Source organism: Antedon bifida, chromosome 5, assembly GCF_963402885.1.
Source record: "Antedon bifida chromosome 5, ecAntBifi1.1, whole genome shotgun sequence".
Classification (NCBI taxonomy): Eukaryota; Metazoa; Echinodermata; class Crinoidea; order Comatulida; family Antedonidae; genus Antedon; species Antedon bifida.
Window position 1 is genome coordinate 26,562,894 of NC_136230.1, and position 24,834 is coordinate 26,587,727.

Here is a 24,834-nt window from a genome sequence, read left to right on the forward strand (position 1 = left end):
CAAAATATGGTAGTGATATGACATCGTCATGTCCATATATGGGCACATCACATTTTGTTGTCACATAAAGTTTGATAGTGTAGACTGACTATGCTATGTTCTTCAGAAGGGCTCTTCAGAAGGGCTTTTCAGAATGCATTATAACATTTTGGCCCTCACAATTTATACAATTTCAGTGTGAATCAAGTTTAAGTTTAAAATAATTGCAGCATGTTAAAGAATACAATATCTAACAATAACATTTAAATTTTAAATACAATGTGTATTTTTTATATATTTGGTCATTTATTCAATACCTCTTATATACACATATACAAAAATGAACAGTAAATAAAATATTTATAGCTAAATAAACTATAATAATTATTTAAAAGCAAAAGTCACACTTAATTACTTCAAGGTATTCTTATGGACAATGTATAGCAACATAATTATTACTGGAATGAATAAATTATATGACCGTGCAATATGATTGGTCAATTGCACTGCAAACTATTAATCATATTGGTCAATTTTAAATAATAAATGTGTGAATAGTTATAAAAACTCAAATATGATTTGTCACTTATTATATACTAGAAATATCATATAAATAATAAAGCCTTCGTATACAGTATAAATTGCACTTAAAATAAATATTAAAGGGGGGTTCCGGGTTTAAAATGAATAGTAAAAAATGTAAAATATATTTGTTTGTCTCTTGAACGGTAAAAGTTTCAATTTATATAAGCGCCCAGTGAAGCAGAACGAAGGCTGTGAAATGAGGCCAGATTACAAGTGCAGCTACGGCGATATGACACTGTGTTACAGAATAGGAAATTCGTGAAATGGTCAATCTTCCGACGACTCGTTATCATTAACCATATCAATTACTTTTGTAAAATTATACTTATCTGATGTAATTTTAGTCGGTCTTCCCATTTATGAAGTCAATTTTCTATGAAAATTTATCAAAACAGTGAAAACTTAGATATGTTTGCACTTTACGTTTTCCGATTTTCGCACTGACTTAGGGAAAGCCTTCAAAATCAATGAAGCGTAACGTATACATTCCTGCTGAGCGAGGAGAGCGAGACGACGATACACGTGCTCTCTCTGCCCATGCTTGGCATCGTCACGTGATAAGCAGATACAGTATACAATACCAAACTGGTCGGGTCGAGTATACCCCGTCTATAATCACAACATGAACGATGTACAGTATTTTATTGAAGGTCGACTCGACCTACCGGAATGGTATAGATAACATAGCTCGAATGAGAGAGTTGGAATATTTGTAAACATAAGTATTGCTAATTTTAACAAGTGTAGCCTATACTATAGTAAAAGGCCTGGTAGTATCAATTCGCATAGGGTCTACTACACTAGCTAGCTCAATTTTTAACTGGGCCGGATCGGCCAGGTCTCCTTCCTACTACCTGGTCTACTTGCTTGATGCAGTATCCGCTTTTTTGGAGAGTAAACTAGGCCTATTTTAGGCCTACTTAGACGATCGGGACACCATACGTGCGGACGGCGATCGGACCTTGTTTTGCCTCAATATTTACAGCCGATTTTGTAGAACGTTTTAGGTTTAGATTGTTTAGGAGTTTGGTTGATAGGATGGGTTTGGATCAACTGAGTTTTGTTATTTATGGGCCAATCGTTTAGTAGTAGGCTAGCTAGGCCCATGATGGGCCCCAATGTTTTAAAACGTAGGGTAGCCATCGTGGCATGGAATCCCTAGTCAGAATGGCTCTCACCCATGACAAAAAATGATTTAGGCTAGGCCTAGCCTAGTACTTGAAGCCGATAATACGATCTGAACTATTCGAGGTATAAAAATAGTATAACTGTATACAATCTATATATAATCTGTACTAAATTTTGTATTTCATTAAATGTCAAATAAATATATGCTACTACTGTTATTATTACACTTTAGGCCTAGCTTAGAAAATCTACAAAAAATGTATTTCACAATGATCGGGTGGTCGTCGTTTGACAGGAGAGAGAGATGTAAATTAGTTGACAAACACAACGTACATGACGTCGCGAGTTTGGAATCCACTGATGACGTGATTTTGTGAATATCTCATGAATATTAATGAGCTTCCCTAAGCTGCTGAAAAACAGACTTTCCATGAATTTACCCTAAAATGTATATGAAATTTAATTTTTTTAATTTCTCGTTATTACTTCTTCATTCTGACATGTCTATATTGTTATAATATTTTTTATTTAATAAATAAACGATATTTAAAAGCAATTTTAAACCCAGAATCCCCCTTTAAAGAGTTATATTCTCGGTTTAAAATTTATCGTGTTAATTAAAAATGTTTGACAATATATAGATAGTGGAAATTTTAGTCTGATGGCCAAGATATTGGTGGAAGGCATGACAACACAGAGTTTATTTTTAAAATAGCGATTTGCTTATTATAAATGTCTAATATTGTACTGTACTTAATCTTATAGTATTCAATTCTTTATATATATTTTTTTCTATACAGTTGAACCTCCCGTAAGCGGCCACCCTCGGGATTGGTGACCGCTTACGGGAAGTTTTGCCAATAAATGGTCAAAATCACACATATGGCTATGCACGATATTTTTTGCCGTTCTTAAACGCAACGGGCCTCTAAATTCTCCAGCAAATTGTATTTTATTGTTTATGATTAGGTGGTTTAGTAAGATTTATGATTTCAGAAAAATTTTAAAATGTTTTACCATATGAAAATGGTCGGTCAAAATCTGTGTAGTCATTACATTGTTCTTCACAGAAGTGTTTTTCATAACCGCTTCGAAATAAAGGTAATATATAAAGCACAATAAGTGGGAGGTAATTACCATAAAAAAAATCTAATTTTTAGTAAAAAAAGTTGCCGTGGCCGCTTAGGGGCTGTGGCCGCTTACCAAATGCACTAATTAGATATTTTTAATCAATATTGAGATTGAAATAAACGTTAATGTACTAAATATATTTTGATAAACAAAAGGTAATACCAGATAAAATAATTTAAATGAATATATAATATTAAGTATTCAATTCTTTATATATATATTTGCTATATTTATAATGCATGTACTGGTTTTACGGCGTTTTTAAAATTCTTGATGTTAGTCTAGTCTCTTTTATTTACTTCAAATGTATATTCCCGAAAAATAATAAATGAAATATATATATAAATACTTGGTCATTGCACAGTTCAGAAAGGGTTGATAGTATCACCAGTTGCTAATGGTGAGAAGCAGTTGCACGTAGCCCACATCAGAGCCTCGTTGACTGACATGGCGGAAACGCTGTCTCCTAGAAAAAACGATGCACCCTAAAAAAAAAAATCAAAATATTTTTAATCAATACAGAGATAAAAAAGAGAGAATTAAATAAACATTAATGTGCTAAGGATATTTTAATCATAAAGGGTATATAATACCAGAATAGTTTTATGCTTAAATTGAAAGTGTTCCTATGGGTTGTTTTTAATAACAATTTTGCATAATGATAGAAAAGTTAATGAACAAAGTTTCATTGAAATACAACAATTAGAATACCCTTTTGCTAAGATGTAAACTTAAACTTAAGTCATTTCCTGTTTTACTTAACTTTACCAACAATTTTATCAAAATGCTAATTGTAAGAACCAAAACTGCAAGTAAACATAGTATAAAGACATTTAAAATCTTGGATTATGTAGTTTCAGTAAAAAATTGAGATTTTCACAAATGTGAAATTCAAAATTCCATCTTACGTCTGAATTTACTTGCATGTGCCATAGATACAATAATTAAAATAATGCTAATTTAACTCATTTCTATGATTATGATGATGATTATGTATGATAATGATTATAATCAGTGCATTCTACATCACCTGTATACGTTTATCAGTTAAAATTGATATATGAACATCAGAATGACTAGGAAACTGAGAGCCTGTGACCAGGTAACAGCCAGGCTCTACCAAAGATTCTGATTGGCTGACACGATCCAGCAAAACTTTATAGTCTGTTTGGTTTTTGGCAGTTGCTGTAGCAGATTTATGATCACTTTTACTGAAATAGAAAAACTCAACTAATAATACAAATAATGAATGTTTATGAAAAAAGGCAGTGCTCAAACGTTAGACGCGGAGTAGAACATTTTTAGACGGCGCACACAACAAGTTGATTTCTGAACGCGATCAGTCAACAAAGTAGCATGGCAAACATTCTCAGAAAGCTGAACGTTCATGTTAATTATCACCATTATTTTATTTTATTTCCAAACCCAACCAACAGCAAAAAAATTTGCCAATAACAGGAGGGTATTTAGATATCACTTTTTCATGAGATAGGGCGAATTTCAAATGACATGCGTTGCATAATTAACCAATCAAATTGCAAGATGTGCGAGTGTATCCTTGATATTTCATTCCACTACACGAGTCTCTGAGACTTATATTGTACTTATGTGTTGTATGTGTAAGAATATTTCAAATTTGTTTAAAACTTTATTTGAATTAAAAACAAGGAATACTTACAGAGTAGAGTTTGAACACACACTAATCGCTGTTATCTCAGCTAAGATCCTCTCATCAGTAATACCAACATCCACAGTGTATTTTCCCATCAAATTCCTAGAATATAAAGACATACATTGGTAGTCAAATAAAATAATCATTGATATTAATATTTTTCTGCCAACGTTAGGATAGGGGTTCCTCTACAGTATTTAATGACATCTTCCAATTAAAGACCACATACTTTTTGTGTGAATGATGGCAATATAACTAATTTCTTTACCTAAAATTGGTAAATATCACCAAAAGTGACCTTTAATTTGGAAAAATATCTCATTATTTTAAGGGGACTTTAAGGTTGTAAGATACATAGCAGATGGAGTATCTCATTATTTTTATGGGGTTTAAAGTTGTAAGACACATAGCAGATGGAGTATCTCATTATTTTTATGGGGTTTAAGGTTGTAAGACACATAGCAGATGGAGTATCTCATTATTTTTATGGGGTTTAAGGTTGTAAGATACATAGCAGCAACAATGGACTATCTCATTATTTTTATTGGGCTTTAAGGTTGCATACATAGCAGCAACAACGGAGTATCTCATTATTTTTAGGGGGCTTTAAGGTTGTAAACTACATAGCAGATGGAGCATCTCATTATTTTTTAGGGGCTTTAAGGTTGTAAGATACATAGCAGATGGAACATCTCATTATTTTTGTAGGGTTTAAGGTTGTACCTTGCATGTTGTAACATTGGAATGACGACATCATCATATTGGTTTTGCAATGCTTTCAGAGCTCCAACATACGCACTGATAATAAGTAGCTCGGTTCGCAATCTGAAAATGAAAACACAGAGAAAATCAATTTTTGTCTAACTGGAACTGGTTATGTTCGAACATTTTCAAACTATATGCGCATACAGTGGTTACAGGCAAGAGACAATAAAGAAAAACAAAACATACTGTGCGTTCTTCAAGCGTTTCAGTTTGCATGTTCTGATACAACCGAGTAGATCCACTAACGGTGCAACACTGTCTAGGTGAATCGTTGGACTTTTCAGCTTATCTAAAAAAATTGTAAAATTGTTAATACACAATTTGTATAATTTACCATGAAGTACCTTTGGGTAGGGAGTAAAGTAATTGGTTAAATGTTTTGGCCGATGTACAAGAATTTGCAGGCAATTCTTGGGTGGGACTCAAACCAAGGCCTCTAGAGAACTAGCATGAGGCCAGAACATCTGACCAATATTAACACCACTCACACAAATCAGCATCAATAAATTATTAAAGATATATTTTCCCACGTTTTTTTTTCTACGGAAGTGATAAACTGCAAATGGCAGTTACCACACACACAAATCAAACAGCATCAATAAATTATTATTAAAGATATATAATTGTCCTGTGTTTTTTCTACAGAAGTGATTAACTTTGTTACAACTGCAAATGTCATATTCAAAGTCTGATTTTATTAATCTTCATTTTTCCATGTTTTTGGGAAACAATACATCAAGAAAATATTGGTGCTTTTACATAAGCAAAAAACATACAAAATTAGCGCTCTCAATTTTACATAAGCATCAAACAGTTCCATCATGGTTACATTATAAGAGTTATAGCTACCTTTTAACTCCGGCATTGCCACCTCGAGAGCCAGTTCAGGTGATGCCGACAGGAGACAATATTTGACAAACTCCATCAAGTTGCCTTTTGATTTAAACTCTTCTGCCAGTGATAAACATTCATCCATGTCCGGTAATCCACACTAAAAGAATATTAAAGAAAGAAATTATGAAGTTCAGACTAGAGTAACATTTACAGCAGAAACTTCAAAATGATTAATTATTCATTCATTCATATTCAACAAATAAGATACATAATATATAATTGTTTTAATATAAATTGGGAAAGCTCACTGCATGTTTCCCTTTCTCATACAATTGAAAAAGAAAATAAAATACAGACAACAAATAAATAAATACAGTACTAACAAAAAAGTAAATTATAACCATCACAGTGAATTGTGAGGCCTAGGCCTACTGTAACAACTAGGAAAGCTACATACCAGGGCAGTTATCTACTAAACGGATGTTTTAAAATTTAGTTTAAAGTACAGTACATGTGTATGAATGCTTGCAATAGCAATTTAAAGGTAACAAAGGTACATGCTCTCTCTTAGAGTATACTGTAGATATTTATCTGAGCCTCTCTTTGCCTGGGTTCATTGGCTTATAACTATAATTAGCCATACATATTGTTTTTTAAACCTTTCAAATATTAACATAATGAATTTTTTAGGGCACAAAATCTGCGTAATATTCACCTGTTGATGGTAGTGGTTAATTTCTGTTGAGCTTCCCTGGCATTTTGCACACACCTTAATTAAATCAAGTCTATTGTCAGGAATCGTCTTCAACAAGTCAATCGCAAGATCCCTGAAATTCAATTTAAATTACCATCAAAACTAACGTTAAATATCTATATTTTTCTGGGTTTTTAGTAATTGGCAGGGGCAAGAGACCTATTAGTGTTGCCACAATCTCATAACCCATTAATTCTTTCTTTAAACAACCACAAAAACTGTCATAAGAACAGTGACCATGTTCAGAATTGAAACATTTTAAAATACAGTACACCCATATAAGTGAATATCACTTATAAGGGACTTTAACTATTTATTGACTTAAGTGAAATATTAGTATAGAGAAATATCTCTTTCACCTTAAAATATTTTCTCACCATTTTTTAAGTCTTTCACACTTCTTAGAAAGTAATTTAATTGCCATAGAAACGAAAGGCGTGGCATCAGATGACTTGAGGGTGCTCCCAATACTCACGACTAACTCCAACTCGTTGCCTCGCATTAACTTTGATAAAGCTTTCTGTAAAAAAAATTATTAATATAATAATTGTAATAAATAATAAAACATTTTTTTGTAATTTAGCCTATAGTCACGTGTATCAATATTTTTCTGTGACAATATATTTGAAAGAAAAAAACTCAATTTATTTGTTTTATTGCCCACATTTAACTATAATTATACATGTCTGTGGTAGGGTGGGACATAGCAGTACTCCAAAAGAACACATACCTTAAATCAGACTATGGCATACTATATACATACAGATACTATAAAATGACAGATGATAATAAACATATCTTTACCTTGATGTCGCCAATAGATAAATGACAACATGCTGAACGGACTGGAGAACCATCTTGAAAATGCCAAAATGCGAGTTTATCTACGGCATCAGTCAGCATTCTGAATCATAAAGACATACAGATAAAACAGATTATAATATTTTTGTTTCTATACAAGCCAATATGGACATCGAAAAATTAAAATTTAGTCATCGGTAACAGGTTAAATTTGTACATAAAACTTAAAGCCCTCACCTTAATTGATCTTCACTTGGACCAGCCACTCCATTGGGTAAGGAGGCAGTTTGTTCATTATTTACAGAGAGTTCTTGAAAAGCTCCCTCAACGGCAGCTTCAGCAACACATACAGCATCATTAAGCCGGCCATGTTTACTGAAATAGTCCGTTAGTTCTTGTAGATGGTTGGTGGCTATGAAGTATGGTATACACTCATCATTATCCTGTCGGCAAAGATATTCACCTCGTCTAAAAAAATAATTAGCAACATAATTATTAGTTGATACTTACAAAAAATTAACATGAATTACAGTAAAACTCCTCGAATATGAACAGCTCGAGGAACAAACAAGGGGCAATATATTTCGATCCTTTTTCAGATGAAACCTCTAATAAAGGGACACTTTGTTGGGATTTTAAGGTACCCACCCCACATCACCCACTCTACTTATATATACAGAGAATATACCATAATTCCTAATTACAAATTTCAAATAAAAATATTTCTAACCTTTTTACCAGTGAACTCCAATATTGCATTGAAATGGCAGGTGCAATGGATAGGGCTTTTTCCCACTAAAATGTGTTACAAAAAAAATTATTAGTTTTGCAAAATTACTGTAATTAAATAAACAAACACATACTGTAAGTCAAATAGTAGTAGTACATAAGTTAGATATTTTTTGTATAAGGATAATTGTTTTGATACAAAGACAAAGCTGATACAAATGAATGAAAGTATTTGTAGATACAAAGTGATTCCAACAGAATCAACAGATGGCCACCGTAGTTCAAATATTATTCAAATACAGTACATAAAAACAAAAATAATCTAAAATGATATATATGAATAAACATAAATACGCACAGCACAGTGCACCTTATATAAAAATAATTGTGTTGCTAATTGCAATGAAATGAATAATTTATTGGTAAATTATCTAGCATTTTTGCAAATGAGGATCGCGATACCACATGAATATGCTCTACACGCTTGTAAATGAAATGCAGTGACTGCGTGGAGGCACAACTAGGGTATGGAATTGCTGCCATATTGTGTGGATCCCTCATCATGAAGAATCACTTTTTCAACTGCGATAACATTGGAGTTAACAATCTAGATATTATAGTATATCTATGGTAGATACACATACCTCATCTAGCTGAATCATCAGCTCACAATAGGTGGATATGTTTCCTAGTTTTATATGTATATTTGCTGCTTCTCGTAGCTTCTCTTCACAAGATCTTGAGCCTCCCAGTCTTCGATATTGAGATAGCTTTGCTAGTTGTAATTGCTGGGCATCCGACTGTTAACAAATAAAAAATACATTTTTTTGTTACATTTTCCTTTTATTCTAACAAAAAAAAAGAGAATTTAACAGATTATCACATGCGATTTCTTCCTCGCTAGAATGCTGTTGAATGGTCATACAACATAATGGGGTGTGGTGTTGAAGTCTGATCGTGAGATCATGGGTTTGAATCCAATGCTTGTTACATTGCTTGTATCCTTAGGCAAGACACTTACGTTTGCCTCTCTCCAACCAGGTGTACAAATGGGTACCTTGTAAGGTCAAGACACAACTATGTTGTTTCCATACATGTTTGATCAAAAAATGGCCGGGGTAATAATATCTACAATGCTTTGAAGTTTCACAACATTAGGCGCTTTATATCCAGGATATTATTATATCATGTAAAAATCAGATACTATGTAATTCATACAATTGAGAAACAGCTAGAGCTTAAAACATAGAATAAAAGATATGGTTTGACACTCACTGCCTTGTATTTCAGAAGATGTTTTGTATGGAGAATACCCTTGTCATAGTCTTGAGATAATAAGCTGTCATCTTCACCATTCACGATTGACACCAATTCCCACAAATTTTTACAACCATTTGGTATCTGCAAAAACAATAAAAATATGATTTCCTAATAAAGTGGTAAAGCAAGGATTTGAACTTAGAATTAAACTGTGATTAGTGAGCACTTACAAACTGTGCCACTATTATGCAAGAACATACAATGAAAGCTATTGAAAGAACAAATGAGTGCACTCACCATAAAGAGTTCAGAAAACCATTTTAGTACAACATCATATTGAACAGTTCCTTTTGATTGGTCAATTTTAAACTTGATGTCACGTGTCAATCGCCCTGACAACAAAGGCTCGCATCCAACTGTCATAGAATGCTCTGAAATACAAACTGTTTAAAAACACATTTTAATATTCACATTATTGAGGATAAATGAAAATTATAGAAACAATATCTTGTGTGTATGTGATTATTTAAGAGGTTATGTGCCCATAAATGGAAATGATGATGTCATATACTGTAACTACCATATTTGGGCAGATCACACTTTTTTTGTCAAAATAGTTTGATGGTCTAGACTTGGTTTAGAGCTCTGTCTACACTATCAAACTTTATGTGACAAAAAATGTGATGTGCTCATGATATCATATTACTACCATATTTGGGCATATCACTACCATATTTGGGCATATCATACTTTTTTTGTCACTACTTCGATAGTGTAGATAGACAAATGATAAGAAAATTCAACAAAATGATTTTGATACCTGGTGAATTTATGATCTCTTTCCAAGGACGTTTAGCAATAATCTTCATTTGAACTGATGCTATAATATCTGATAAAGACCATATTCTGACAGTAGAATCCCGAGAACAAGAGGCTAAGGTCATAGGTCGACTGTAATGGCTTGTTAGACCATACACATCGGCACCGTGATCAAGAGCTACATCAATACAAGCACCATCTCTGAAAAAACAATGAGAAAAACTGAGTCAAATACATTAAATCAAAACTGTCAATTAATTAATCCAGTCAAATAAGGCCTGCTGGTCACATGATGTTTTAAACATTATTTCTTTTCCTTTTAAAGAGTTTTCTCTCAGTGGGCCTATATACAACTCACAAAACAATGCATAAAACATGGAATGAAACACCACCACGCTTTTACCAGCATTCTAAAGCCTTTTCTACACTATCAAACTTTATGTGACAAAAAAAATGTGATGTGACCATATATGGACATGATGATGTCATATCACTACCATATTTGAGCATATCACTACCATATTTGAGCATATCACTACCATATTTGAGCACATCACTACTATATTTGGTACTACTAGTTTGATAGTGTAAACAAAGCTTAAGGCAATGTGCATGATTTTAGAAACTTCTAACTACTTTTTACACTTGTAATTTAAAGTAGGTCTATGCTGACAGTCATAAAACTGTAAAAATCAGTACATATATTCTGATATTATTTCAACATGCTACACTACGAAAAATCAAACATTTAACTAAAGATAGTTTGTCTTACCTTGTGTCCCAGACTCGAATTGCATAGTCCCAGCTACCTGAGAGGAGTAGATAGGGTATCTCAAGATTCCATAACAAGCCACGGACTGGAGCAGTGTGTCCATTTAACACATTCACGCAGGAATCTTGTGTGTAATCCCAAATACGAATAGTTCTGTAATTTAGAACAAAAATACTACAGTGAATCCTCTATTAATGGGACAACTTTGGGACACAAGAAAGTGTTTCTTCACTGCGGTTGATAATATTGGAAACAATAATATGTGAAAAACTTAAATTTACAAAGATTACTGATAAATTTTTGTTTCTGTTTTTGAGCAGAATAACACAAAGAAAAATATAAGAAATTAACGGGAAAAAAAGGAGGAAAACAATATAATTAAATAGATAACATATGAACACAAATATTACTGACTATTTGTAATGTATTTAATTATGATATGAAAGAATAAAGGTGGTGGTTCACGCCACAAAAGAGAACAAAAAAGTTTCTTCTTATTAGGGGTGCCCTCTGAATAGGGGTTGGTGGTAATGTTGCAAATATATTTCCCCTCGCTTGTTTCACAGGAAACATATATATATTATTATTATTGCTTCTCGTTGGGTTCACAGGAAAATGTCTTATAGGGGTGTCCGAAAACAGGGGTTCATTCAACATTTATTTAGAAACAGTACAAGAAATAAAAGCAGCATACATTTACAATAACTTAAATGGTAACATTTGTAGTGTACAAAAAATATTATATTATAGAAAGGGGTGAGTGTGCCATTCATTCGTACACATTTATTCAGTTATAACAATAATAACTGGGGCCCACAGTAGAAGCAAAAGCTTGTCTCATGAGGGTCCCTACAATACAAATACGGTATGTATAATACATGAAAAGAAATAAATAATAAAATAAGTAAAAAAATGAAAGAGATAAAATATTGAGCAATAACAAAAGCTATGTTGTTTAAATGGCTAATAGGTAGTGTTTTGCAGATTTTTTTTAAAAACAACTAAAGATACAAAGAATTATATTATATTATTGCTTTCTAGGAGGCGCCCGAGTCCGGGATGATCCGAGACACAACTGGTGCTAGCCAGGACTTAAACTAGAACTATGAAAATAAACCTGGCTAGCGACGAGGGCGTATCCCCATACTTCGGTTTGGGTTTAGCTTCGCAATATTTATTAGTTTGTTATTTTATCATATAATTCATGTAAATAATGAAAGCAATATTATGTTCAAAATGTCTTTATCAATGTAATCTTATAATGCAATATACCATTTTATCATTATTATACCGAATCTCAATTTTTAATACTGAATATCAATCTTTATATCGTTTTAGCTCTGTAATATAAATTTTCTCTGTATACATATTTGTTTTATCATATTTAGATTTCAACAAAATATCAAAATATTTTCTATAATCTTTTAATCTCAGACTGTGTAATATCATTTAAATATTTATTGATAGATAGATAATAACATCATGAGACTACCCTTCAAAACCAAACACGAAACTGAAATATTACCCATCATCAGAGCCACTGCAGAGGATTCCTTCCCGTAATGGAGACCATTTGACACGAAAGATCTTGGCAGTATGCCCAGTGAAGACTTTAATAGGCTGATTAGATGTCGTTGCTGTGTAATAAACATGTACCTTTCCTTCTTCAGTTCCTGTTGCTATCATGTCTCTATATTATTCATAATATTCATAAAATTAAAAATCTAGTCTTATTTTGTATGTGTGATTTAGGTATAAGAATGGGAGATAAACAGTGGTCAGGCTATCTTAATTTGCATGTGTGAATCAGGCATAAGAATGGGAGATAAGCAGTGGTAAGGCTATCTTACTTTGCATGTGTGAATTAGGTATAAGAATGGGAGATAAACAGTAGTAGATCTGTCATTTTATAGGTGTGAATAGGGTGTAGAAAGGTAAGTTAATTAGCAGTAGATTTTAAGTGTGAATCGGGTATAAGCATAAGTTAAGAAGCTTTATCTTGTAGGTGTGAATCACATATAAGAGTGGAAGATAGCATTTGTTTTATTTTGTATGTGTGAATCTGGTAAAAGAATTTTATTTTTAAAAATGCTACCCTCTTACTTGTTGTTTGTGCTCCAATCACATCCAAAAACACATGATGAATGTTTGTATCTCTGTACACCAGATCCATCAACATTTCTAATAAGGCTGCAAAGAGTGTATAATGATGCATGTTATGCACTGCAAATAGTGTAAAAGTATGCATATTCTGCACTCCAAAGGGTGTAATAGTATGCATATTCTGCACTCCAAAGGGTGTAATACTATGCATATTATGCACTGCAAAGAGTGTAAAAGTATGCATATTCTGCACTTCAAAGGGTGTAATAGTATGCATATTACGCACTTCAAAGAGTGTAATAGTATGCATATTATGCACTTCAAAGAGTGTAATAGTATGCATATTATGCACTGCAAATAGTGTAATAGTATGCATATTATGCACTTCAAAGAATGTAATAGTATGCATATTATGCACTGCAAATAGTGTAATAGTATGCATATTATGCACTTCAAAGAATGTAATAGTATGCATATTATGCACTGCAAAGAGTGTGTAATAGTATGCATGCTATGCACTGCAAAGGGTGTAATAGTATGCATGTTATGCACTGCAAAGAGTGTAATAGTATGCATGTTATGCACTGCAAAGAGTGTAATAGTATGCATGTTATGCACTGCAAAGAGTGTAATAGTATGCATATTACGCACTTCAAAGAGTGTAATAGTATGCATATTACGCACTTCAAAGAGTGTATAGTATGCATGTAATACACTGCTAAAGTGTATTATGCATATTATACACTGCAAAGCATGCAATTCATGTCTGTGTCCTTTGCACAGGAAATTTATTCATATAGCCTCTGGCCCTGAATATGTACATAATTTGATACATTATTGGTGCAAAGATAAATAGTGATGTCTTCTTTCAGAAGCAAATAGATAATACGTTTGATAAATTATAATATATGCATGTTATGCAAGTGTGCAAATAGTCAAATAAAAATGCATGTTTTGCACTGTAAATAGTTACAGTAGTTGTGTTATAAATTGTTATATCTTAAATTTAGCCATTTCAAAATTCATACAGCCTTTCATTTTAATACAAAATTTATCAGAGCATTGAATTGCGAGAGCTACACTTTTGCATAGTTGATGATTATGTTACAAATATGTTTTAAATATATTGCATGGTATGAACATTGTCGATCCAAGGACAATAAAAAGAGAATATTACTTTAATTATGGTACCAATGTTTATATTTAAATGTATTGATTTGGTCAGTGAAAACATAAACATTAGCTTAGTTTAAAAAAGGAAAGAAATTAGATTATAATTGAAGTACATTAAAAGGAATTGATCAAAGTGTTAAATGCATACAAGTTTAAGCTTTACTTGAACATTGAAAGAATAAAAAGCAAAAGCGAGAATTTGTGTTTTGTTTTAAATTTTGCATACATTTAAAGATATATTGTCCCCCTATAAAATAATTTTTTATAATTTTTTTTGTTGAATATGCCATTTTAATATCACATAATAGTTATTCACTTTGACCAAAAACTTGATCCAAAAAAAAACATTTTACACCAAAAAAATGTAATTTAAAGCAAAATATACCTAATTTGTCTGGAAGACAATGGTTTTTGGTTGAAATTAACCATTTCTTTTGTCTTTTTATAAGTGAAATAATTATTTTTGATGATTTTTTTTTCTACAGAAGTGAATAACTTTATTAAAACTGTGAACTTGCCTATTCAAAATCTGATTTTATTAATCTTTATTTGTTCATGTTTTTGGGGGACAATACATCTTAATAATCAGTTTTAATTTCATTACCAGTAGCCATCCGATCCACACGTTGCAATTTTTCTAGAGTCCAAGTGATTCCATGCCACACAATACACACCTCCTCTGTGCTGTGAATTAAATGATAACAAAAATCAGGCTTAATAATTAATCCTGCTACAGATTTTACTAGAAAAGACACACGATTTACAATTTGTTTTTCTAAAGCTCTGTCTACACTATCAAACTTTATGTGACAAAAAAAATGTGATGTGCCCATATATGGACATATGGATGTCATATCACTACCATATTTGGGCATATCGCTACCATATTTGGGCACATCACACTTTTATAATAATAATAATAATTTAGGTACTTGTATATAGCGCCAGTATCTACTAAACCGAAGTAAAAATCAAAGACGCTTGTATTAGATGTTAAAAAGATGCGTTTTAAGTTCTTTTTTACAAATAGTAATAGATGTTGATTTTGTCACATACACTTCGATAGTGTAGACAGTGCTTAATAATAAAATAAACTGACCTCTTGATATCGGTGGATAATTTTATTTTTGTTCATATCCCAGATGAAGGCTCCATTCTTGGATGTAGATGCTGCTATACAGTTCAGATCAGCTGTCAATCAAATAAGATAAAAAATGAAGACCAAAAGATCAAAATATACTCAGGGAAGTAAAAAGAAAGGAAAAAGTATGATAGTTAGAGATCTCCCAAGTTGCCAGATATTTTGGGACATAATGATGTCATATCACTACTATATTTCGGCATATAACTACCATATTTGGGCATATAACTACCATATTTCGGCACATCACACTTTTTGAGACAGAGCTCAAGATTGATATTATCAGCACCTTCTATAGTTTGGTATGTTTTTATAGTGCCCTCTCTTGTTTGGCTATGCTTAAATTATCCACATATTGTTTTACTGTAGTAAGGTGAAAAATACAATATAGACTCAGAGGAGTACTCAAAACACAGAAGTGTTCGTAGCATACAGTAGGGTCTCAAGTGTGAACCTATCTTTAATTGATAAGATTAAAGCTATGTCCACATGGTTTTTTTGGGTGCTATATTACTTTATTAGTTCCCTCAAAAAACAGAACTACAGTAATTTTACCTGGTGCCCAAGATATAGAATAAATTACACCTTCGTTGCCGTGCGACGCAAACTCGCATTTCATCGTGTTGACATCCCATACTTTTATCGTGCCATCAAACGATGCCGTCGCCAATAAGTCTGCATTGTCTGGTTTAAATTGACATTCAAATATCGTCTCAACATGTCCCTGAAATTTAATTTGTTTACACAAAATAATCTTACATTATTCATAAGTAAAAAATCAATAAGTAAAAAGCAATTTAAAAATGTAATTATGCTATTATTATTATTATGGATATTGTTCCTATTTTATTGTAATGATAATATGTAACATAATACTTCATTAATTATTACCAAGTGGGATTATAATTGGATACTGAAATATATTGAATTCATTAGCATCATGTCTAAAAGCGGGGGTGGGAATATACTAGAGTATAGGATTATACATATAATATATATATCGGTCATATATGGTAATATTATATTATAATTTCCACTAGAACTTAGAAGAAATAAGTTACAGAATTATGAATCACATGTTATGGATCTGACAAATTCATTCAAACTGTCCCTTCCACAAACAGAATAAAAAGCTTGTTTTTTTTAAAGAATACTTTAAGCTCTGCCTATACTATCAAACTAGTTTGACAAAAAAATGTGATGTGGCCATATATGGACATGATGATGTCATATCACTACCATATTTGGGCATATCACTACCATAATTGGGCACATCACTAGTTTGATAGTGTAGAGAGAGCTTTACACACCTTGTAAATATGGCAATCTGTAGTGTGATTGAAATAAAAAATATTAACATAGAGTTATTACCATATCTCTCAAAAAGTCCCAACTTCTCTTCGCAAAATTATAAAGCCCTACGCCACCATCGAGGAACGTGCAAAGGGCGTGTCCGGGGGGTAGTGTATATTGCGACGAGGTATCAACTGGTATGTTAGTATCTATTGCTTTACTTGTTGATGATATAAAGCCTGTCGTTTCCGGATTATCCTCTGAATTTTCTGTTGATGATGCGCTGAAAACTCTCAAGCAGTGAAATCCAGTCTTTTTGAGGTTTATACTACTGATAGGGGCAGAGTTAGAAACTGTCCAGAAACGAATAATTCCATGGTGAGAATCTAGATTAAAAAACAAAAATAAATTCTTATTATAACTAAAACTTTGTTTGAAATATATAATTGATAAGGTGTTTGCCCTACTTTAACATAATTGTGTACATTACACTAAGTATATTGAGAACACGCAAGTAATTATCGGGTGGGACTCGAACAGACGACCTCCGGATTACTAGCCAGGCATTCATACATCTAAACCACCGAGCTTGCGCTGATGGTTAGGAGTAGTTTGGGTCAGGGAATTGAGTAATTGGTATAACAAAAGCTACTCCACAGTTAGTTAAAAACAACTTGAAATAGTGAGTGAGAGGCTGAGCAGTTAAGAATTGCAATTACATAGCTATACATCGGCAAGGGTTCGAGCAACACTCGCTCCATGGTTCTAGTGGTAGAACGAGTCTAGGATAAGGTGTACACATGTACATATCTAGCTCATGTGCACTTTAAAGAACCTAGTGCATCTTTTAAGACGAGTAGAGGGTTACCCCGGTGTACTACTGTAATACATCACAGCCACTAACCATAACTGGGCCCTCTGGGAGGCCAGTCTTTGACTGAAGAGGTCGCACAGTTTAAATAAATACTAACAAACAACAAAATATATACTTTTACAGACTTTCATAAGAAACCATGTAAAAATTATTCTACTGCAGTAACTGCAAGAAACTGAATCCATACCTCCTGTTGCGAACATTCCTGGTGCTGTCGGTATCCATGCTAACGTTTGTATAGAAGTTGCCGAGTTTGGGAGTTGGAAAACCGTAATGACATTCAGTGACTCGCAGTCGATAAGTCGGACACCAGAGTGTATGTGGACAACCAATAGGTAATCGAGAGATAGTGGATCCCATTCCAAATCCATCACAGGGTCATTATCCTCAGAACCATCAATGGCTTCAGGTCGTAATACATGTTTACTAGGTCGTTGACCTGAAAAAGCAATCAGTATTTTATTAAATGTTACAGTGTCCATTTCATTTTGGATCAAAGGTCAAAGCTCAGAGTGGTTGTTCAATCCTGACCTCCCTTTGCAAAAAAGCCGTATACGAACGTATACGATTTACATACGTTTCGTATATGTTTCGTATAGGAAGTCCATTTCGTATACGAAACGTATACGCCAATTCGGAAGTTCCTGCCCGCATAATAAACATATACGAACCGTATACGATCATTTATAAACAATTTCCTAATTATACGATCCGTATACGATCCGTATACGATACGACGCGTGTATACAAACTGCTTCATATTACCAAGCGAAAAGGGACTGTCCCTCTTTTTACAAGACGACGATAGCATACGTTACGATGGCAGGAGCATCTTGACTTCAGTAATTAGTGTACAATTTGTTTGTTTTTCTTTCAGTCGGTATATGTACATTAAATTCCCTATGATGATTTAGTTCATATTTTTCGCTAATGAAAAAAATTGGTGCTGTATTTTACAAGACGTTATTTTTCTATCAAGCATAAAAACCCACCCAGGCTGTTCCGTCTTGTTTATCCCCTCTGCTATTTCTTTACCTTTGGTACGTTCCATTAATAAGTGAATCATACAAAATGTGCTGTTATTAATTTGAAAGTGCTTTAATTAATAATAATGTACTTGGAAATAAATAAATAAATATTAAATTGGGCCCGCAGTATATTAAATTTAAAACGAGTAAGTAAAATCCATAAATTACGATGTAATAAAAATGTAGAATACATGTGGCTCCCTATTATATATATGGAATGATCCAAATAAATTCGCCCAAAACGTGCATGTGTTGTGTGTGCTGCATGCATGCATCACATGGATGGATCAGATTTCATTCATTTTCAATCATGTGTTGTTGTCCAACAGGATTTTTTTGCTACGGGTTTTAAACTCGCCATAAAAAAAAATAAAAAATGGGATGTAGGCCTAGTTACAGTGGGCCAAAGTAGATAGTAAATTCGATGACTTCTAGCTAGCTAGGCTATAGGCATATTGTAATTGTATAGATCGAAGCAGTAACTAGCTACTGCAGCAGCTCTAGTAAACTAAGAGTAACTAGGCCAGAAAAATACGCCAAGGAAAAGAGTCTGTGGTACACTCATTGTGAAAATAAGTTAGCTAGCTTTCCCCTATATATTAGATTTGGTTATATTGTATTATTTTAATAACCTACTCTAGCTAGTAGTAAATCAACAACGGTGAAGTGAAAATACGATGCATTATGGATATCATCGTTGCAAAGTTAGGGGGTGCCAACAAAACATCAACAGCCAAAAATACAAAAAAGAAGCTCCGACGTTTTAAAGCATTTTACTATTTTAGGCATCAGAACTAATTGCTGTAAATTTCCTAGAGTTGTCACTGATGAATACAATTTAACATAACCTACATGTAACTTCCAAAATCCAAATGATAAATTGTACGCGAACGTAGTAAAACCAGGTAAATGTTAAATACTTATTTTACATCTCCCTGGTAAACGCTGACAGGCCAAGCGGTATTTAATTATATTTTTATTTATTTAATTCGTAAATTTAAAAAAAATCGTTAATATAATAAGTGAACCTTTGTAACTTTTTGTTGTATATGCGCGGGCGCGAGATACTTAATAAGATAGGCTTTATTCATATCATATGTTGGAGTGGTAAACAACTATGAGCCTAGTTGCGAGGATATCGCCTCGTAACTACGTATAGACGTTTTACTATAATATTGAATATGTGTTACATGTAATAAATTGTGTAAAATATTAGTAGCTAATAGTTTTTTTGTGCCCCTCTGTACACACGGCTGCTGGATATTTGTTTATCATTTTAATGAATGTAGTACGAGTCTAACTCCAAATAAAGATATAACTAGAACACATTTTGAGAATTCAAAGTTTTGATCTTTTTCAAGAATCTGATAAACATGACTCATCTTTTTACATAATATACAGCATCAGCATGTACAATCTAATTTAATTGTCACACAATTGAATTAACAAAGGACAAGTATTTCAAATAAACTGTTACAAATATTTTTTATTTTTATTTTTTTTTTTTTTTTTTTTTTTTTTTTTTCAACAATATTTTATGAGGGTGGTCCATCCAGCATCAGCTGATCATTAGGGACCCTCAAACAAACAGTAAATACAAAATAAACTATAAAAACACAAAATTAACAAAGATATAAAAAATAAATATATATATATAAATATATAAACAATTATGAATGAAATAGTTGGGGTATTGTTGGTTCCATGGGAAATCAACAATGTTTAGTAGACTTATTTAATTTGTTATTTACAGTTGAGGGTGGTTATTTTTTAAAGACATGTTTTATGATTTCTTAATCACCAAGCAGAAATACCGCTAAGATAAATGAAAGCAATTCAATCTGTTCGCTTAACCGGGAAAAAATTGAAATTCGATATAATTGTATTTACTATAACCACTAATTTTGTTTTTTAATTTTTTTCTACGGAAGTGATCAACTTCATATTCAAAATCCGATTGTATTCATCGTTAAATAATAATTATTATTATTATATAATGTTAATGTACATATCAACACATCCCACTTCTGTTTTGGATCATGGTTTTCCTCTTATTGTTACTCCATCTCCATGCTATACTCTACAACACATGTCGCGGAATAATATCGCTTAACATAAACGATGTAATTTGACCACCCAAAGCTCGCACGTGGTGTGACGAATTGAGAAGATCGAACGACGCGACGTACCCGATGATATGCATGATTGGCCACCAGAGAGCCGAGTCGACCACGAGTTGCAACTGTAGGCAACCGAGCGACGCTCGGTGGTCGTCGGCGGCTGAACTTACTGACCTCTGTCATATTTTATAAAGGAAAACTGCAAACAACATCGTGAAAATGGCCCCTTGTCTTGTCCTTTCTAGGCCTACCTAGTAGTAGTATACCTGTTTAGCGTATTTTATTGACTTGCGAAAAACGTTGTTTGAATTTTATCGGTAGCCTAGAGGCTATCTAATAAATAGAAATAAATATGGTCTTATGTCCTAGCTCCTACTACTACTATACTAATAATACTACTAGACTAGTGGCTGGTGCTAGCTAGACCAGAGAGCCAGCCTACGTACGTATTTGTTGTAATGACAATTTAAATGTTTTATTTAGCTCTATTCTACTCATTACTACTATTATAATTTATAAAATGGCCTAGTTTGTTCGTATATGATTCGTATACGTCCCGTATACGATATTCTTATCATGAATAAACAACGTATACGTTACGTATGCTAAACGTATACGACGCCAACTCTTTGTGGAGCAACAGAGTGGAAATAATGTAAACAGTGAAATCGTATACGATCCGTATACGTCGTATACGTTTTCAGCGTATACGGATCGTATACGGCTTGGTTCCATGGTTGTACACTCGCTTTAGACTATACTCCACTCCCTAACCCTCAAATGAGACTCGTATTTATTATTATAAAAATTATATATTTTTTATTACTAATAATACTCTTTTCGCTTAAATTGTTACATCATGTTGGAACCAGGTTTGATATTCCGACTTAGTACACGTTTTTATAAACGTATATGCAAAACCTTGAGAAATCTTGGGAGAAAACACAGTTGCACGCCATTTGATTACTATGACTGGTCAGTTTAATATCATGGCAATACAGTCACACGCATATAGTAACAACTCGGGCCATCTCGTCTGTATGTTTTTTGTTTTCCACAAAATTAATTGTCTTCACACTATACAAACCTGGTTACAACTTGCAATTACTTTCTGATATAAACCACAACAAAATTCTATACCTTTGTTAAATATTGAAATACTGCCATCAGCATGTCCAAACACCATTCTACCGATCTTTTTTGAATGCAACCTAAACTTAGTGACATCTGAGGTAAAGTTGTGTGTGTCTTTATAGTTAGTAATACTTCCGTTAGTTCTGTAATTCCATATGTATAGAGGCCCACATCCGGACACATACGCCACTGTCTCTTTGTCACTGAGCACCCAGCCTACAGAGTTGGGCACAGTATTTGTGTTTCCTAAGCACGCTATCACTTTTTGCTTGGCAATGTTCCAAATGATAACTTGATTGTCTGCCCCTGTGCTTGCAAAGACATCTGGGTCATTTGGGTTCCAGGAGAGGGCTGTGATCGTCTTTTTATGTTCAGACATGATAGCTTCCAGTTTGAATTCATTGTAGTGATCCAACTGAAAAGAACAATAAAAATGCAAATACAACTTTGGACAGGAGTTTGATAGACATTAAGCACTGTTTAAGTAGGCCACCCTTAAAAGCCAGGTGCGGGCACAAAATTTCTATTGATCATACATTACAATAATTATCGATCTATAGTTTCCCCTATGTTTCATAATTTTTGGGATTTTATTTGTGTTACACAAACTTGTTGAAAATAAGCACTTTCTTATCAGTGGGGGGATAGTTCAAATTACACAGTAAAATCTCTATTCTTTTGTACACAAATTTTGCAAATAGAGAGGCATTTTAAAAAGCTATGAAAAATAAACGGTGTTGTAAAAAGTGTTATCAGATATCAATCAATCAATCAATCAATTTATTTGGAAATTGCACCTTTACATCGGTGGCACACACAGTAAGTGGTGCATCCATATTAAACACAATTAACATAAAATGACGGATACGGATACAAAGTTAGAAGAAAAAAAAAAAAAAATTAAAAATTATTACTATATACTGTGGCAATATTTGTCTGACATGAGTTGATACATCATTTATCACTAATAGATAACTAAATCTAGGTAATATAACTTGAATTTTACATTTCTGGTATTTTTATTCAACTTCAGATTTTTATTTTCATGCTATAGCAAACATTATCTACCGTATATCCACCATCTTTTTTCACCTTCTAGGGAGTCACCAGACATGTTATTACATTAGGTTAAACTACCTAACTACTGAAAAAGTCTTCCTGGTTTTTATGGCAGAATTTTGCCAAATTTTGTATTTGATCATATTAAGGGAAATTCATGTTTTTTCGTCTTGATATCTGTTACAAATATTTGATTTATGCACAATTAACCAGATATTATATTTAAAATTCATGCCTGTATATCTTAGCGTTAAAACATTCTGGGTAGTAAATGGCCTTAAATAATATTAATAATATTCTGGACTGTAGGTATGCTGTCTGATAGGTAGTAAAAAGGGTCTGATAGGTAGTAAAAAGGGCCAGATATTTTGTTGTGTCAATGCATAATTCAAAGCCTAAAATTAAAAATGTAAAGAACTCAATACCTTGTAAATGTATATAGCCAGGGTAGAACAATATGCAAACCTGTTTCCACTTGCAGCACAGACATCATTGTTCCATGGCTGACAACCTGCAGCAAGCAGGCCTACTTGTTTCATAATGAACTTTCAATCTTTAAAAAATATACAGAATACAAACATTTTAGTAGATAGGTATACTCTTCAACACTTACAAGATTAGATATGCAAAAAGCCTAAAAGGATATAGGCTAGGCCTAGCCTAGGCCTATATTATTTATATTTTGTACAACAATGCACTCAGGTATTTATACCTGGTCGAATCTAAAATGGCCTGTCACTGATAGTAGTATATTACTACTAGCCTATACAAATGCTAACATACCTAGGCCTAGGTCTGCTCTGCTGGGCCTCTAGCTAAAAAGCTAGGCCTCGCCGCAAGGTTAAGTTCCAACAGCAGTAGGCTAGGCCTAGTAGTAGGCTAGGCCTAGTCTACCTAGGCCTAGGCGCCTAGTAGCTAACTGTGCTGCAGAGCATAATAACGTAATATGATAGCCTCCTTTACTCACAGGCCTACTAGCTAGGCGGTCAACACATAATAATTATAATAATATAAACAAATACGAATGTTGTTCAATTAATTTCGAATAATATTTTAGTTATTTTCTTTTTACTTACTGTTTTAATATCATCACAACTACATCGTCTCGGACTCGGCAGCACATGCCCCCTCTAGGATTTTATGAGACAAAAGAGGGCGTTGTATTATTTAGATCCATGATATTAATACTTATTATATACTTTATTATTATTGGTACTTATTATTACGTATTAATATTACTTGACATTTTAATGGTTTTCTTATGAAGCTGTATGAAAAATTTGATATTAATATTTTTAATAAAATAACATCAGCCAAAACATCTGAGCATAGAAAAAACGCTGGCATGAGTTTTATTACGCATTTAGCCTACCTCACCCCCCGCCCCCAGGGAAGTACTTTGACATAACTCCTAATCTCTAAACTATAGTTTTCAATGATTTCCGGGCACATTGTTTGCATTCTGTTTCTTTCACAAGACGAACAAAAGGAGAAAAGGCCCGGAAGGATAAAAGTGGCGATCCGTCCTAGCATGACGGTACCACTACCTTTATTCGTCAGAGTCTATAAAAAGAAAGGTTGATTTCCATGGAATTGTGCGTGTATTATATCCTATACCATGACTAGGTATACTAAATCCCAAACGTACTCAGCCTATTAGTTTGTATTTGTTGTATTTTT

General features: G+C 33.1%; 1 protein-coding gene across 1 annotated transcript; it reads right to left on the reverse strand.

Annotated features, from left to right (window-relative positions):
• Window positions 1–263: 263 nt before the first annotated feature.
• Window positions 264–24,249, reverse strand: LOC144843844 (WD repeat-containing protein 17-like). Its single transcript, XM_078700807.1, has 26 exons — window positions 24,231–24,249; window positions 23,580–23,707; window positions 22,102–22,510; window positions 18,001–18,252; window positions 17,018–17,325; window positions 16,202–16,370; window positions 15,605–15,696; window positions 15,110–15,189; window positions 13,333–13,419; window positions 12,755–12,919; window positions 11,230–11,382; window positions 10,459–10,658; window positions 9,936–10,081; window positions 9,654–9,779; window positions 9,023–9,178; window positions 8,380–8,444; window positions 7,887–8,117; window positions 7,653–7,752; window positions 7,226–7,368; window positions 6,810–6,921; window positions 6,110–6,251; window positions 5,447–5,549; window positions 5,219–5,320; window positions 4,502–4,597; window positions 3,854–4,034; window positions 264–3,308 (listed from the first exon to the last, which is right to left on the reverse strand). The coding sequence occupies exons 2-26, from the start codon at window positions 23,691–23,693 to the stop codon at window positions 3,189–3,191; spliced, it is 3,852 nt and encodes a 1,283-aa protein (XP_078556933.1). The 5' UTR covers window positions 23,694–23,707; window positions 24,231–24,249; the 3' UTR covers window positions 264–3,188.
• Window positions 24,250–24,834: the final 585 nt, after the last annotated feature.